The sequence below is a fragment of the Trichoplusia ni genome, chromosome 5 (genome assembly GCF_003590095.1).
Source record: "Trichoplusia ni isolate ovarian cell line Hi5 chromosome 5, tn1, whole genome shotgun sequence".
NCBI classification, from domain to species: Eukaryota; Metazoa; Arthropoda; class Insecta; order Lepidoptera; family Noctuidae; genus Trichoplusia; species Trichoplusia ni.
Genome location: NC_039482.1, coordinates 4,798,142 through 4,813,804, shown reverse-complemented (window position 1 = coordinate 4,813,804; position 15,663 = coordinate 4,798,142). Strand labels below are relative to the sequence as shown.

General features: G+C 38.5%; 1 protein-coding gene across 3 annotated transcripts in view; it reads left to right on the top strand.

Moving 5' to 3' along the window:
• The first annotated feature begins 6,770 nt into the window (after positions 1–6,770).
• Positions 6,771–15,663, top strand: part of LOC113494147 (nucleolar protein 4) — a 137,908-nt gene continuing 129,015 nt past the window's right edge. For 2 of the 3 annotated variants that reach the window (XM_026872338.1, XM_026872336.1), the window contains exon 1: positions 6,771–7,963. In XM_026872338.1, the coding sequence (XP_026728139.1) occupies positions 7,445–7,963 (519 nt within the window). In that variant the 5' untranslated portion in view covers positions 6,771–7,444. The remainder of the gene's footprint in view (positions 7,964–15,663) is intronic. The other variant, XM_026872337.1, reaches the window with a different exon arrangement.

Sequence of the window (15,663 nt, the reverse complement as noted above, 5' to 3'; positions counted from 1 at the left end):
AGAAGTAAAAATATTATTTTACCAAGCAGCGAACTGCTCATGCAGGTCAAAACGATTCAAAAATTATACACATAAAACTTATATTAAACGCTTGACAGCCCTACCGCAACCGGGGCGGGCCGATAACAATATCGCTGAGTGCGCGCGTCGACTCGCGCCGTGTACGAGTGTCCGCCGCCTAATTTACTCTTGCCGCGCGCTGCCGCCCTGGTACCCGCGACACGACAGCGCTCGCTTTCTTGCCTTCGTTGCGGAAAAACACGCGTCGAATGCACACAAACAAACATACATACATAAAACATGCTATTTGCATTCCATACACGTTTGTTTGACTTTTCGACTTCCAATGGCTTGCGCTTTTGAAGTGCCGGTTCGATTTCGTGAACTTATTTTCTAACGTAATTTTAGTAAGTTATGTGTTTGTTCTATTTGATTTTACTCATAAAAAATAAATAAATATTAAAAGTAAGCTTTTTCGAAAAAAAAATGACATTTTGACACTTGTATCTATAGCATCTTCTTTCAAAACAGCTAGAACAATATCGATGCGCCAATTAACAGACAGATAGATAGATTCTTGATAATATTGCGTTGACATTTTTTTCACTTTGAGCTCAGTATTATGTTAAAATTTTAACATTTTTTATAGTAATAATAACAGAGAAAAATATGAAAACTGCGATATTGCTGAGACCGATAGCATCTATTGTCAGGAGAAAATTGCAAATTGGAAAGGTACTTGTAGTTTGACATACATATTCCTCGGGAGTGTAGCTCTAGAAAATTCAATAAATAAAAGTTATATATATCGCACATATTTTTAACAACGCGACTTCTGGAATCGACTTTCTGAATTACATGGGCCTTGTATAAAACTAAGGTTTGAATGATAAACATGTCAAAATGTGAACCCAAGTTTAAAAAATTAGTCGCGATCTACATATGCGACGAACGCTACCGCACAAATGAATTAATAGATTTTGATTGGGTAGTCTCATTTGAAACCTATTTTCCTTCTGATATTGTTAGCCATACTATTTAAACAACTTCAGGTACACAAAAACCTCAACATAGCAAAGGTATCGAACTTTGCTAAGCAATATTACGTGTAAAATTTCGAATATCCTGTGACAGATAGTTGTTAAAAAATAGTGTTTAACCACAATAACTGCTCTGCCCACCCTCTTGCTGGAATCAGTTTGATTAACGACATCCCTTGCGTTGCGTAACTGTCAGAAACCAAGCCTAATACCAGGACGCCATGAATACGCGGAGGTCATTCACTAATTAGGTGAGTTTGTAGGCGCGAATTTTTTAATTAAATGCTTAAAGTAAGCCGCTGGCTCTGAGGTCGAATTTAGGTCGCAGGATAAGCGAACGAAAATCATTTTTATTGAGGTCTGCCCTTAATGTACCTAAGTTATGTCAGGGTAGTATTTAAGATAATCTGCGAAGCATTTTAAGGTGTTAATCAGATCGTATCGCCGCGTTTAAGAGAAACGTACTGTAGCAGGTATTTTGTTATTTCCCTCGTTCATTTTGCTATATGAATCGGAAATTATCATGTTTTATAAAACCTATTTAAAGTTTCTAAAGTACTGGATAAGCTCATTGTCTTCGCGAGAAGGAAACCTAAGTCTTCAGTCTCAAAGCGACAACCATCATTACGATATTTCTAGGTTACTCCGGTTTCTCTAAGAGGTAAGGCATATTATTAGGCGCTTTAATAACTTCTGCCATAGCTTCTTCAAATTAATGTAAGCGCCTATAAAATCATCGTCACATCGACATCAGCACCATATTTTACTCATCAATATTCAAAACAATTCAGATTAGGACTCCCTAGGAGAATTTTGTGTCTTTAAAGATGTGTCTTTAATTTTCTTTTCACAAGCTATGGGAGTCGCCTAGTCTTACCAGATCCGGCTGAATACTGGAATTGGATGTCACCTTAGCATATCTGGCCTACACCCGGCCCCGTTACTAAGAAAAGGTCATTTTGACTAAAAATGCAGTTGCAGTAGTTAGTTACAAAAAAAAAAAAACAATTGCACAAACAATTTCGTCATAAAACTTAACTTTTACTTAACAAAATTATGATCAAATACCAGGAGCGCAGACTGAGCCAGGAGTACTGAACTCAGTGGGTACAGAAAAACTGTCGAGTGGCGAGATGAAATATATCTGCTCGACGGGCTTCCGCGTCAGATAAGCCGCGGGCCGTGTGGGGGGTGGAGGGAGGTGGCGGCTAGGGACGGGGGAGGGGGTAGCGATCAAACCGCGGCACTGGCTCGGCCAGTTAAGTAGGTGTCGGTAGGGGTGGGACGATATTTTCAGTGGTAGGTTATCGATACTTCGAAAATATAGGTTAAATAAATTGTTCAACGTTTAGGAATTTGTACGTTACTGCAACATAAGATCTTGTAACATATCTTGTATCTCTTTAAACAAACAGTCTAAATTAGCAGAGTATTCGAGACTAAAACTAAAGGTGTTAAGATAAATCAGGATTCCCCAAACGCATTCCGCACTTTTATTGCAAAACGTATAATCTTAGCATAAAAGTTTTACAAGATGATTAAATTAAAATCCATCGATGGTCGATAGACCCGCACTAGGTAACATCCCTAGCAGTCTTTGAGGCGGTCGTGGCGGCGCGGCGGCGCTTCGAAAGGGCCGCGTTAGCGACGCGACGATTGTATCTACATGACATCTGTGTCCTGCAGCCGGTTTGTTACGTAACTGGTATCTTCCATGATACCCTAGTACCAACAACAGGAATTCAGGAGGAATACAGCTACTGAGAATAAATAATACTAGAAATATTAAGAAATGAAAGCCCTGAACTTCCCTTGCCCATGGTTTGTCAACAGGGTATAAAATAAAAATCCTAGCTCAGATCTTCCACGATTCCTTCAAAGTAGAAAAAAGAGTTTAGCTTTTATAAAGATCTTTTTCTCTATTCATTTCCATTTTACTTGCAAAAAAAAACACAGAAATCAAAATTGCTTCACTTATTTTGGAGTTACGAAGTCCCAAATAACAAAATAATATGTTTATTTGCTTATTTTAGTTACCGTTTTCGACTACTTCAACTTCTACTTTTTACACTAAAAATAAACGTGTTTGATCGTTCGATACAAGATTTACCAACAAGCTAAATTAAAATTAGATTTTTACTAAATGTCCATACTGCTTATATCGATAAAGCGTTACGCATAGCGAACTGCGGTTTTTAGCGCTACGGAAACCCCTGTTTTGCCATACAAATTGTACAAGCTAATTGTGCAGCGAGCCAAGCTAAGTGCCAGAAACAAGAAACAGTTTAAGTTATGATGTCCTCAAATAGTCTTGGGTAATGTGTAATATCCAAGGGTATTGTATTAAATTTCCTTGGATGGTCAGTTGTTTTAAATATCCCTTTCATGGGCAGAGTTTTTTTTCTAAAAATTAAAATTAAATTTTGATAAAAAGGTTGGTCTTCCCTTAAAACTTTAATCAGCTGATGGTAATGTTGTATTGGTTTCGTTTATTACACTTTGTATAGATTTTATATTAAAAAAAAACTTTAAATTTTTAATCACATTTTTTTTGCCTATTCTGTTACTTTTGGCACATAATATGTGATAGGTAATATTCCTTGTTTGTTTTATTCCTACACAAACCTAGAACTCTTGACGAACGCGCAGTTTTTAACCCGACTTCACCAAAAGAAGGGGTAATGTATGATGACGTAAGCTGCGACAGAGTCCTACAGAGGGGAATAAGGGACTTTACACCGCCATTACCAGGAACCCATAAAGCAAATGGTGTAAAGATATAATTGCGTATTGTAAAATATTCTGCGAGCGAAACAGCAGAGGCATCTGTCACGTAGGGCATGAGCCTCGGGCTTGACGTAGATAAACTGCCTACTGAACGAAAAGAAGATTAATTATTGAGACAAACCTGAAATTTTTGCACATTCATTATTGAAAGTACAAACTTACGTAATTATGCACTATTTCTATACGTTTAGTGTTCAAAATGCATTGGTACTGCAATTTGCTATGATTTAACTTCTTGACTGTATGTTTTCCTAGTAGTAATAGTCCAAAATTTTATCGAACGTCTTCCTCTCGACATTCTTTAAACAGGAATGCTGCACTATTATGTTGTCCTAGTAAATCGGGCTACGGATGAATCAACTGGTGTGTGCATTATGTGTATGAAAAGTAAAATTGAAACCAAAGAGGACAAAAATGCATTGATAGAGAAATAATATTTATGGTAATCGCTACTTCGTAATATAAATATTTTGTAAATTATTTTTCTATTACCTTCCTATTAGTGAAATCATTTATTAATATTTAATTAAAGTTAAAATTATCTAATTACATACAATACGAAGTTTTAAATAAAATATTAATTATTCAAATTCGTCGATATTCGTTGAAATTGGAATCGCTGCCCTAAAGTGCCGTATAGTTGAAAATCGTTAGAGACCAACCACAACGTAGAAAATTCAGGTGTTTTGTGTAACAATCAAAGCAACTATGGCATCAGCATTGTCACCACCGATGTTGCAAGAAAGCTTTGCGTTTCACGGAAACGCGCATACGCGGTTTTCGAGTTTCTTTAGGAACAATTATACAAGGCGCGCATAGCGCAAAGAGACCACGATTACGAACAACAGTCTTTACAACACAACGAAATGTTTCGTCCGTCTTTGACGTTTATGATTTCCTAGTACTCACGCTGCTGAGTAAAATCAAAACCGCGTAAGTCCATTCCAGCCTCCGCAGCAGAGCTGAGATCAACAACAGTTGTATAAATTAGTTGGTATTTGCAATTTGATCTCGAATTTAAGAAGCAGTGCTTTTGTTCAAAAATTTTCAACGCGCATCTTGCGGGTAGCAAAAAGATTTTTAATTTGTTCCAAGTTATTGATTTCGTTATTGTTAATTTTAGGCAAACGTAACAGTTTTCAATTAAGTTTAACGTCAAATTCATATGCCGTGTGCCGCCATGAATCCTGCAAACTTACCTACCAACACAGCCACAGAAAGAAGTTATAGCAACGCCATCTATTGGAGTTTTTGTGTACTACTATTAAAACTGGTGTTCTTTCCAATAACTCGACATCGCGCTATTAGCTCTTGCCCGTATCTGTGAGCCTGGTACAAATTCGTTCAATGAAGCAACATCGATTCTTCTTACTCAATCTAGGTGATCAATATGATTTTTTATTCGATTTAATTGAAACAATTTAACACACAACACTGTATTTTTTTTCAGTGTGTACATGTAAAGTTTTTTTTATATTAGCACCTGAACTGATTTTTAATATTTTCCCTCTGAGTTTTGTTTTGTAAATAAATAACGTAATCCCTGTTAAAACTGATTTCGGATAATCGTCAAAAATTAACCAAAGTATCGATAAGCGCCCAGCGTATCAACTGACCACCGAGCAGATTGAACAAATAAAAAAAATAATGATCAAAAATCATGGCTAACGTGTTCATCAAGTTCACAGGGCCGCATAGATCCAAAGATTTTTCTTGGACCAACCATACTAGCAGCCGGTTAACTTTTGGCAACTAAAAACCAGTTTAAAATAATGACATGATTATAATCGACCTTACGACACGAAAAATAAAGTCGAAATTCTGTAACGTTTGGTATGAAGGTGAAGGTAAAAACAGGCGCGCGCGCAGTCGGTGGTCTTGCCGCGGCTCTTCTTATTTTATGTGCGCCTAGTAACATGCGCACATTTCGCGCAAGAGTGCGGGCTCGTGCGCACCAGATTCGTGCGCGATGCGCGCGCAGCATCAAGCCTTAACATTCGTACGTCTTAAGTATTATTTCTCATGAAATAAAATATCATCTTTAAATCTGGGACGGTAAGATACATAATCGTATGTTTCGTTAATGTAATGTTTACAACTGGTAGCACGTCGTCGGCGTCGAGTCACTCAAAGGCGAACGCGTTGCGCTTGCGCCGGGCGCCGATATTCACGAGGTTTCACGACCTGTTTAAGGATACCGCTACGGTCATATTATTATGCATTTCTGTTTTACCTTAGTTTATAACTTCAAAATATATCGGATATTTTATTAACATCTACTAGGACTCAGGGTGGACTTTCTAATGGATTACATAAACCGGACGCGGACCGCGGCAAAGGGAGGTATCGAAACATTTGTATTAAAAGCTATGGATCACCGAACTATGAAATTTTAAATAATGTATTCTAACGTTAATGAAATATTATCAACACAGTTACATTTATTTTTCTACTTAATATAAAGATATGAAAATGTTACCAGATATGGATGGAATGCCGAATGGTAAGAAAAATAATCTAAAATCTGAAACTTCATTCTTCTTACTACTAAGTTTTATTCAACCTGAAATTTGTAGCCAGCCACAATATATCATGAAAATACTTGCTTAACTTAGGAAGTGAGCAACTTAGCACTACTGCAGAGATGTAAGTTTGTGAATTAGTACAGCGAGCAGCGCGGCAAACAATAAACACGCGACATACGGTGTTACAGTACTAGAGATTAAAGCGGGCGGGCGGGCCATATCGCGCCGCAACTTATCTATCGAACAATAGCCGCGCGGTATCTACGCGGGCGGCGAAGGACGGCCGACGGCCAAGTGTGAGCATTATCGGGGCGCCCTGCGGCCGACGATCGGCCCGATTGTTTTGCGGGCAATTAGCGTCGGGCCCGTTCGTCCCGCACGTGCCGCGCCCGGCCGGCCCGCCGCGCCAGTACTCCGCGCGCGCTGTCCGCGAGCGGCCGCCACGGTGGCTCTGTGTCGCTCCGTTCCTCGCACGCCGCGAACTACGCACGGGACGCTAGCTCCACACCACTCCACTACGGCACATCCCCATACATTTTTGTTTTGCTATTTATTTTTCTTTCAACTTTTGAACTGACACCTGTTGACGGACTTCGAACTGTTTACTAACAATTGGTCCGATTGGAAATTTTGAACTTTAAAATTTATGGTTTTCTCGTATTTTTAAGTAATAAATAAAAAAGACATTTAGAACAATTGAACTGTATGACGATTGCTCGATAATTAGCTATCGGGTAACGCGAGGAGTATTGCGATCACAAGCAGAAAAGGTCGAGCATCCTTCCGCGGTCCGTCGCCGCCGCCGGGAAAAGTTTTCTTTTATACAAAGTCCTTATGGTCGATGCGAACTTCGCAGTCAAAAGTTCGCGTTCGCAAAGTTATACGCACGAGTCTCGGAAACTTTTCAGTTCGGCAACTTTCCCCGAAAACAATTCCAGAACCGTTTCACAGAACGCTAAGAGCCGCGTTTGGTACTAATGGAAAACAAAAGAGAAATGGCGACGATGTAGGTATAGTGACTGTAATCTGTTCCGAGATTTATTAAACCGTGAACTGAACAATGAGTGGTAACTTTTAAGTGAAGTGTTAATCATGGCAGCTGCAATGATAAGTGATAGAGGACTTCGTAAGAAGCTGACGCAGGAGGCGATCCCTGAGAAAACTCCGCGGAAACCTTCGAAGCGTAAATCTACAGCTAGCAGCTCAAAATCTGACAAAAAGAACGAACAGAATAATAATAAGAGGCCTAAAGTCCAGTCGGGAGACCCGAAGCTAGACTTATTCTCGACTTACCAGCCGTGGGTGATCCAGACCTATGGGGACTTAGCGAAAACTAAAACGGTGACATTAAAAAAGTACGCTCGGATACTCAGAACATTGCGAGGGGAGGAATGCAATAGTTCTGACAGTTCCAAGTTCCGATTTTGGGTGAAGGCGAAGGGTTTCCACGTGGGGAAGCCGCCAGGGTATGATGCGAAGCCGGCCGACGGGATCGTGTGCCGGTACAGCGTGCTGGACTCCGAGGGTTGCACTGTCGGTCTTGACGGGCAAGAGATATATAGTGGCTCGCAAAATGACCCCCCACTGTACATACCTACCCCACCAGTCAAGGTGAGAAAATCCTCTTTATTAATTAGATTTTTCCCAAACTTTTTTGTCAGGTAGACAATTTTTTTTGTGCTTATATTTTTTTCAGGATATTAGTTGCCTATGTCCAACCCTTAAACGTTATGTGTTCCTGGTATTAAATAATAATTATCTAAAAATATTCTTTTCTATCAATATTTCGAAAATCCTTCATTGCAAGCGCGCAAGTCCGCGCGCATCGCACGGCTAGCGGCTGTTTGAATCATAAACAAGAACAGGTGATTTTCGCTTCTAATGTACCAAGCAAACATAACTCGCCAAGATACACATTCTACGTCATGAACTGTTTGCAGTTGTATTTATTTATTGTATTTATTGCTTGCGGTTTCGCATATTAGAACCGAAAATTATGAACTCATGTAATTTTTGCTAAAGGATCAAAAAGTTTGTAGCAAAAATGAAGTAATATTTACTCATAAACCATCAGATTACAAAAAAAAAAACAAGTTACAACTAATTTCTTTCAAGTCGCATACTTAAACATAGACATAATTAATTGTGCATTAGCTCTATTTATTATTTTCTTTCACTTGCAGCAATGACTGTCTTCGGATAGACTTTTCTCTATTGAAGCTCAAAATGCTCAATATTATAAGTATAGACAGATTCACAGATAGATAAAACAGTTGTTGGGTTTGGTACTTTACCAAAACAGCTGATCGGATGATTCAACAGAAGTTACCAAAGGAAGCAAGATCAAAGAACAGGTGATCTGTACCATCGGTGTACTAGGCGCGCATAACTTATAGAGATCTGTCATTATTACGCGAGTGATTCGTCATCATCACAGCGAAACGCGACGAGCAAAGGCGCGGTCTTACAACTGTCAAAGTCAATATGTTCTCAAAGTCAGGCGTTATAGAAATCACTTTTCAAAAAGATCCAGCTCTAAAAGGGTTCCGTAATAAACCAAAAGAATATTTTTTTTAGTTTAAAATTGAGCAGATAACTTACTACTTTTACATCTTAATTGCACGGCTATTTAACCGAATATTTACAGCAAGTACAGATAGATGAGCAGTAACTTAATTTAGCAAATATCATAACATACCTAAAGTTTTATAAGAATTGGTTGCCGCATAAGTAATAAATAATACACTCTGTCAATTTCATTAATTTTATAATACATGTTGACAGACAAACAGACCAGCATGTACCACCACCAGCACTTACATCTATCTATAATCCATTGATCAACCACCTTTTCAAATACACATTCAAATATACTATATGCAAAAGAAATATCATACATTTAAAATATGAAAACAGCGTCCAACCGGCGATGGGAACAGGGCCCAAGCTACCGGTGGTTAGGGCTCCAGAGAGAGGAACCTCCGCACGATACGTGCCGTGTCTAGAAGTACCTCTTTCTGAATCCAACCCTAAATCCAGACGCCCAACGAGAGACTCCTAAGATGTTATTAAATGATGTAACGGTTTACTCACGCGTATTTATCAGGGTAGCCCGACTAGTTTCGGACCCAACCGGAGTCCTTAATCATGAGCAGACGCGGCGGGATCGCGAGTCGAACTGAGATGTTGGCCGAGGCTCTTAGCTATTAAGCCATTGGCACTCACGTCTATCCGGACAATGATTGCCGAGTCCACCTCCCACAAGTCGACAAACAATTTCTTATTATTATTACGGTACCCTAAACACCAGCGCAGTAATCGTAAGTTGTGTGTGACTTGGATAATTTAACTGACATTGTTAATCAAGAAGTTAATCAACGCGCTTATCACAAACGAAAACCATGTACAATGGAGTTCAGTTAATAGATTTTAGTTGGCTTTGACGATACGTGATTAAAATGGTTCGCCTGCCTTATTATACGTGCTAAGTCTGAAGCCGTGTAGAGATTGTATGTGGAATAATATTTAAGGAGGATGATTTAAGTCTAGGAAGCGATGGCGGGACTATTGCTTACCGCGTTGCTTTCGGCTGGTTCCATGTGGCAGAAAAGGCGAAGGATGTATGGGACGCTTTCTCCAGCTGTAGGGCGCAGTGGGTTAGCTAAGAATTTAAGGAAGCGGGATCTTCGATAACTTTCAAAATATAACCTCCTTGGAGTTTGTATAATCAACTGCTATTCATTTTTCTTACGTTACCCCGAACGGTAATGCTGCGGAATCGCTCATAATTTATTAAACTGACAAGTCAAAGTTACGTCACTTGTCGTTAGCGAATGTCCCTTACCTTTGGTGATTTTATTCGTTTTAGGGGAGAGAGGGTCCTCAGTTCATCCGTCTGTCTATCCGTCGGATAGCAAGCTCTATATCATGAACACTAAACAGTTAAAATTGTCACGATTGACATATTTCTGTTGCTGAATTAGAAAATCGAGGTTAAGCAATGAGTGTTGATAACAAAGTTATCAAAAAAGTACCAATAAAAAGCTACACAAAAGTAAAAAACACAACCAACCCTTCTGACGCAGTTGGTTAAAAAAAGGCAGAAACAAGGTTTCGGCACAAGGCGCATGCACCAGGGTTTCATCAAATCGTAATATGAGTACCATTAGTTATAAGATGTAGTTATGCGCGGGCTCCACGGCTCCTACGTTCCCTGCTCTCCTAGTTTCGCTGCGCGCCGGGTGTGCGGGCGTGCCGGCGGGCCGCTCTCTCATTTATTATTAGCGGCCCAGCCTGTGCCTCATGTTTATTAAAGAGCCAGGCTATCCCACGAGTCTCACCTGAACTTACTAACCGCAGATCTGCTTATTATTAATATTTTGACTCCTCCTCTAAGTCAAACAACTATGTCTAATTCTAATTCTTTGCCTCTATATACTGAAACGCGACTAGACTGTGCTCTAAAATGTATATTTTAAACCTTAAAGGGAGAGGAAGTTTGATAGTAGTGCGGTATGCACTACACCTCTATGATACGGTTAAAAAGCTGTAGAGACTGAGGCAAATCTGAAGAACTAATTGGTTTAAATAAATTAAAAAGTTGTGATGCTTAATCATCTGATCTTAATTGTCTGGATCCTACCATGTTACAACCATAAAGTGACCAACACGGGATGAGCGTTAAGTTCGATTCGGGCGGCAAAAATGAAACAGATCTTACTCTAGGTAAGTAGCTTCAATAATTATGAGACAGCTGCTGATATTCTACTATCTATACAGTTAGTATACCGTATGAACAGACCTGCACTTTGTGGGACATTTCCCGCTATCGCACATGACAATATGGACGCGGTGTGAAATTTTAAACAAACGCGAGCATTCAATTTATATTCGTCGGGCGCTCCGGGCACGGTTTAGCAAAAACGTGGAGAACAATAGCAGGCGACCACACGGACGCCACCGGCCGATAACAGCAATCGATTTGATCGGAAACCTCCTGTCAACTTATGTAGTCCTGGTCACTCATATCGAATGTATCGATGAATCGTCGCGATTAGGGTGACATGCTTAGTCCCATCACCGTCTTACAAACGTTTCGTCCAAAAAAAATAACCGAGCAAATAAATAAAATAAATTTCCAAAATACTGTCCGTTCATTACGATAAATTGTTAGGGTTGTTACCTTATCGATAATGATGAAATTAGCATCTAAGGTTCCGCCCTATCTTCAGCGGTAATAAATAATTTAAGTAAATGAATACTTTTAAGTGAGGTACGGCATGGAATTGTTTGCTGAGTTCTGAGTTTGAAACTAATGTTAAGACAGATCTGGGGTTCATTATGATTATTATCGATCGCACCTTGATGAAAACAATTAAAATATTTTTAGTTAAAACTACTTAAAACCATGCAACAATATTTTAGACGGAGCAATTAAAAAAAACCCAAAATTAAAAAAAAAAAATGTTACTGTATTTTCGCCAACCATTCCAAATTCGAATAAAGTAAAGTCCACATTTTACATTTGAACACCGAACTGTTTTTATTTTAGAATATTATTTGGCAATGTCCTCGTCGCATTGCCAGCATTAATAAAACAAAGCTGCGGTGGTATATTTCATCTGGCAATCGGGAGGCTTGACACACTTGATTAAAATGAATGCTGAACCCTGAACGGTATGAACGAACCTCGTTTTTACCTGCGCGGAATTAAACGCTTATTTGTAAGCTGGGACCTTTTAAATACCCACAATTTATACGTTTTCTAATCCTTTCGCTAATAAGATTAAGGTTGTTCTTTGTTCCTGACAACCTGATTTGGAAACTGCAAAATATCGACGACAGTACAGTCTTTAACTTTATTGCTTCATTCCCATCAAGAGTTTTGGTTTTATTTAAACCAAAAAGTAACAATTTGACGTAAAATTTAGCATAACTATTTTTTCCTTCCCGTTTCCAATTAAACTAAACTAAATTTAGATAAATTACTCCTAAAAATATATCATCTTAACGTCAACATAGGGTAGTGGTGCTGGCAACACACGTTAAAAAAAAACTATGTCGAGCAATGGCGGCCGAAGTCGTCGTGCGCGGCAATTAAATTATTCTGCATCATCACACTCGACACGGCTTGGGGTTCCGAGAGCCGCATGCTGCGAATCGCTTACCTTTGCCTCACGAAAAATAAAATAAGGAACTCTATGGTATATTGTTTTATCTGTATTTTGTCCGTAAATAATATAGACTTGCGGACATTGATAGAGCTGCCGGGCTGAGGGTTTTGTTCAACTGATTGATGCAAAAAAAAAATGATTGGTCAAATTTTATATTATTGGTTGGAAGTCTTATGGTCAGCCAACACTAATCACTATAAAGTAGATTTGTAAACAGAATTAGGTATTGGATCTAAGAGAAACTTAGGGTTAAGTTCGAAAGATCTGAAATTGATTAAAGACGATCATATTATTCAGGTAAGAAAGAGTTAATGAGTGGGTGTGTATGTTAACGCTTAAATGAATGAATCATTTTTGATTAAATTATGTGGAAGGGTAGCTCTGACACTGGAAAACACCTAGACTTTTAAAGACGTTTACTCGGGCGAATCCGTGGGCAGAGGCTAGTGCAACAATACTAACGCAATTTAAAAATGCTTTTCAAGTCAAGTTATGAAACAAACACCTCTTTCCGTAAGCAATTAAAAAACTACTTTTAATTTTCATCTTAAAAATAGGTATTCTCTCCCTAATGAAAATTACTACATGAATAACTAACTGCTTTTGTGTTATATTAACATTCATAACATTGTTTAAACAAAATAAATGCTTTTCAACCGCCACCAAAAAGAAGGTGATCTCGATTCCGTTTGGTATATCCTAAGTATTTAAGTATCTAAAACATGCACAAATTTTTAATTTCATTATTGATTCAAACCCTCAAAATAATCGGCTTTGATAACATATATTTTTAAAGGATTTTTATAATAACTATCGTGAGACTGATTCATTATTAAATGATGTAACGGTTTACTCACGCGTATTTATCGGGGTAGCCCGACTAGTTTCGGACCCAACCGGAGTCCTTAATCATAAGCAGACGCGGCGGGATCGCGAGTCGAACTTCGACTCGCGATCCCGCCGCGTCTGCTCATTTTTAAAGGATGGACAAAAAACAATTTAGACGATTCCAAATTCACAGTCTCCTAGTATTCCAGTCAAAGAGACAAAAATACAGGATGTTCGGAATAATCAGATTACTGTATAATCTAAAAAAAATGTAAATACCTTATATATAATGTTTATATTGTTTTCACATATTTCTCCAATGTTAAGAATCCACAAGAAAAAGAAATATGGAGACTACATGACGTCTCATTATAACGTTTACAAAATGAAACCACTGTGACACCAAAACAACAACTGCTTTTCCGTAAAACATTACCACAGCGAAATAATAACAAGTAACAACACTATAATAAAACGTGTAAAATTAAGTACAACACTAGCTTTGTAACTTGAACTGACCAACGCAAGCCAACTCTAGTTTAAAGGTGATCATTGCAATATGGGATGCACTTTACTTAGTAATTTCTGCTTAGTATGGCAACTTTGTACATGATATTATTATGTAAAAGTTGCACGACATTCGTTTGTATGATTGTAATTGTAAAGATTATAGAAAAAAAAAAAACTAGATACCACCCGAGCTACTCGTTCATAAAGTGTAAGTGTTTATTGAAGTTGTCAGCTACCTCATCATCATCAGCCCATATTCGTCCACTGCTGGATCTAAGCCTCTCCAATTGCACACGCAAAATCGGTTCAGCCTTTTAGGCGTGAGGGATAACAGACATACACACAGAGAAAAACTGTCGCCTATACAGTGTGAAGTATCAATTAGCGAGTTCGAATCACAAAAACTTGTGGTCGCAATGCGTATTTTGTTTGTTCATCTCTGCTACGTCAGCATTCAGTCATTTTGTTTTCATAATCATATGACCAGCCCTTTTTAAAATTTACTCTGAATGTAACGATTTATGATAGCTTTATACCTACTTATCTAACTTTGGTGCTAAATCCGTGTTTCCAAATGAGCTATAAGTCTCGTTAAACATGCCTGTTCCTCTGTCAATATCAGTCTGTTTATCATATACTGCTCTAGCTAATATCTTAGATACTAAGTAGATTTAACTCCAGCTTCCAATCAATAGGAGTCGAGAATGATTCAGAAATAGAGAATTTCTTAATCCGAAGTCGGGACTCGGGCGTAAGACAGCTGCTAGGCCAAGTTGACGTTGAGATATCGTTGATGTATTAAAAGTATGCTGCAGTTATATCGACCAAAACAGTTTCAGTGAATTTCCCACTCTCATTTCCCCTTAACAATACTAGAGCTAAATTTCCCCTACCAAACTTTGTAATTAACCAATATTTCACACCAGCACATCTAATCAACCGACCTAAGCGGGTCAAACCCGTCAAACCGTCAAACCCAGCCTATTTCTCTACCTGCACTCCCACTTAACCTGCTAGGACTGCAGCAAAACGAGCGGCCAGTCAAGGAGCCAAGCTATGTAATTCGGCGCGGGTCGGGCCATTGTAAAAATTACGCTATAAATCGGGCGTCGTCGACGGCCCGCCGCGACTCCGATCGTAAATTATACACAGGGTTGCCTCTACATCAGGCTTATTTTATAATGGACTTTTTTTCTCTTTGAGTTTTAAATGATGTGTCTACGTTATAGGACTATATGTATAGGAAGTATGTGTAGTACGACAATTTAGAGTTTTGTATATCGTAATTTAAAATGTCGCTTCTGCTGACTTTATGTGACTTTCAAAATTATTAAAAAGAAAAGTTTCTTTCTACAACTATAATGACTGAAAAAATAGAGATAAACAAAGTCATGAAATGATTGAATTCTAATAACAAATTTAATACATAATAAAAACTTACTTTATTTAACAAAATGGAAGCTTTGAATGGACTCATTTTGGGACCTAAATGTGGACTACGACTTAACTACGTATCTCAAAACATAACAACAAATAACGTAGTTAATATACCTAACCACCGATGACAAAAAGCAAAACGAAAATGTAATAAATTAAAATCGTTAGCAGCCCTATTTAGCGAGGCGGGCGGTGTGGCTCGGCGCGCGACTTCACAGAGGCGCGCCGAAAATACATAGATAAGAGCTGCCTACGTGTTGCAGGCACAAGCGAAGCGGAGACGGGGTGGGCAGAGAGCTGGGTTAGGTACCAAACTACTATATAACCGTATAATTATACTACATGTAAGTAGAATATAATAAG